Here is a 2,598-nt window from a genome sequence, read left to right as displayed (position 1 = left end):
ATCCGACCCATTAACAGCCCAATCGGCACGTGCGAAAGCTTGTCACTCGAGTACCCTCTCTCTCTCTCTCTCGTTCGACTTCACCTACCCCACCACGCACTCCCCATCCCCGCCTGCCTTCCCTACAAACAAACGATGACGCAGCCACCAACCTCGGGAAAATCCACCAACGCCGCACAAATTCATCTTCATGCATGCATCGTCCGCCTCTCTCGAAACCCTTAACCCTAATCCATAGGCCTCTTCTCTCTCCCTCCCTCTCTCCCTCGCATCCATCCCCTCTCGTCCGCTCCTCTTCTCGATTCCTCCGCCTCCCTCCGCCTCGCCCGCCCCCCCTTTCCCCTCCGCTGCCGCCGGATGCGCTCTCTGAGCATCGGATCCACTCGCCTTTCTCGATCCGATAAGACTCCTCCCCGTCGGATCTTCGCAAGTTCTACTCCCGTAATGGACCCGGCTTCGAAGGGGTTAGGTTCCGATTCTAGGGTTTCGACGGTCGTCGATGTCGACCTTGGGAACCGGAGCTATCCTATCTATATTGGATCTGGTTTGCTGAACGAACCTGATCTTTTGCAGAGGTAGTTGAAATGAGAGGTTAGATTTTGATTTTGGACGATTTTTTGGTATGACTGTTTATTGACTTTTTATATTTTTTTGTCTGTTCTGTTTGTTTGTTTTATTTTTTTTGTAAAGGCATGTGGTTGGGAAGAGAGTTTTGGTGGTGACGAACACTACTGTTGCTCCCTTGTACCTTGAGAAGGTGACTGAAGCTTTGACTTTTGGGAATCCGAATGTTTCGGTTGAAAGTGTGATACTGCCTGATGGCGAGAGGTACAAAAACATGGTAAGATTCTTACAACCATATGTTGCTTGATTTATTTATGCATAATGCAAGAAAATGGGATTTTTTTGATTATTAGTGTCATGTTCATCCCTATAGGAAACACTAATGAAGGTATTCGATAAGGCTATAGAGACTAGGTTAGACCGCCGCTGTACCTTTGTGGCACTAGGTGGTGGAGTGATCGGTGATATGTGTGGATTCGCTGCAGCTTCATTTCTTAGAGGTGTTAGTTTCATTCAAATTCCAACAACGTTAATGGCCCAGGTATCTTCCTCTTTTCCCATCATTATTATTTTGAAAACATCAATAGTTCTTTATTCGAAGAGAAATGGGAGATGGAAAGTGTAAAATTAATTCCTTGCTTCAGGTGGATTCATCAGTTGGCGGGAAAACAGGAATAAATCATCCACTTGGAAAGAACTTAATTGGGGCTTTCTACCAGCCACAATGTGTACTTATAGATACCGACACTCTAAATACATTGCCTGACAGGGAGTTAGCATCAGGCATTGCAGAAGTCGTGAAGTACGGGTTGATTAGGGACGCGGAGTTCTTTGAGTGGCAAGAGAAGAATATTCAGGCACTACTGACAAGGTATTTCTTATGTGTCTATTTAATGTTTGGTGGCAGTGATACAGAATTGCAACTTTCTACTTTCTACTATCTGATGTTGGCTAGCCTTTGATTTCCTTGTATCTATCTGCAGTGATACACTGATATTTATAGTCATTTTCTTGTTATATAATATAGTCCCTGCATAACTTGTATCTTTCCTTTCCTGAACGCACATTTCTAAAAATGTATTGTAACTAAATTGTTAGTGGATTCACTTGGTTTGTGAAATCAATGATGGCACAATTCTATGAATAAAGATATAGGTCCTTCTAACTAAAGACGTCCACTGCCTATTTGAATTGGGATTAGGCCATCAAGATGGAAGCCTTCATATTTCCATGTGATTTTGAGGAAGAATATATGGGCATATGCAGGGTTTCCATTACATTCTAATTCTTCTGGGATGTGACTGAACACTTACAGCCTTTAGAATTTTCCGAAACTGTCGTATGTACGTTCTATCCACTGGGTTGGACTTAGTCCGGTAGGTTCTTTGAATACACAATCCATCTCTAGTGGAAAGTCGAGGAGTAAATCTCACATGATGACCAACATAGAATTGTTAAATTGATAAAACTTGTTTGAGCTGGGTGATCGAATGAATCAAACCTACACTAGTATACTACAGGTCTATCTGTTGCACCTAAGAATATAATATGGTGATTGATTATAGGCTTTTAGCTAGATCAATATACAGGATGATTGATTATAGGCTTATTGCTAGATTTTAACTTGGACGTGCTGAGATTGCTGAGAATTGGTTTCAAATGTTCATAGAAAGGGTTTAGTTGGGGTCCAATGTACTAACAATTGCTAAGTCCAACATAGGATATGAAATTGAACTCCTAATGGGTGTTATCATGCTTCTTATGCCTTAAATATGTACCTTTGCTTTCACATTATGCCTTAAATCTGTATCTTTGCTTTCACATTCTTTGCAAGATTTTTGAACCGCTGAGAACACTCCATACGTAGCATTAGATCATGTGTCCATCCCAAGCATTATGCGTGCAAGATTTACAACTCTTACAAGTGAAATTTAAGAAGCTAATAGTAACTGATTTAACAGGTATCTATCTGTTATAATTAATAAAATTCTTCCTTTCTCAATGCCAGTAATAGAGCTTATTGTTGATGAGTGG

General features: G+C 41.3%; 1 protein-coding gene across 1 annotated transcript in view; it reads left to right on the top strand.

Moving 5' to 3' along the window:
- The window catches only part of LOC109847589 (3-dehydroquinate synthase, chloroplastic), an 8,639-nt gene continuing 6,308 nt past the window's right edge, over positions 268-2,598 (top strand). The window contains exons 1-4 of the mRNA XM_020416820.1: positions 268-575; positions 691-841; positions 938-1,105; positions 1,209-1,435. Of these exons, the coding sequence (XP_020272409.1) occupies positions 358-575; positions 691-841; positions 938-1,105; positions 1,209-1,435 (764 nt within the window). The 5' untranslated portion in view covers positions 268-357. The remainder of the gene's footprint in view (positions 576-690; positions 842-937; positions 1,106-1,208; positions 1,436-2,598) is intronic.

The sequence above is a fragment of the Asparagus officinalis genome, chromosome 7 (genome assembly GCF_001876935.1).
Source record: "Asparagus officinalis chromosome 7, Aspof.V1, whole genome shotgun sequence".
Classification (NCBI taxonomy): Eukaryota; Viridiplantae; Streptophyta; class Magnoliopsida; order Asparagales; family Asparagaceae; genus Asparagus; species Asparagus officinalis.
This window is presented reverse-complemented; position numbering and strand designations above follow the sequence as displayed.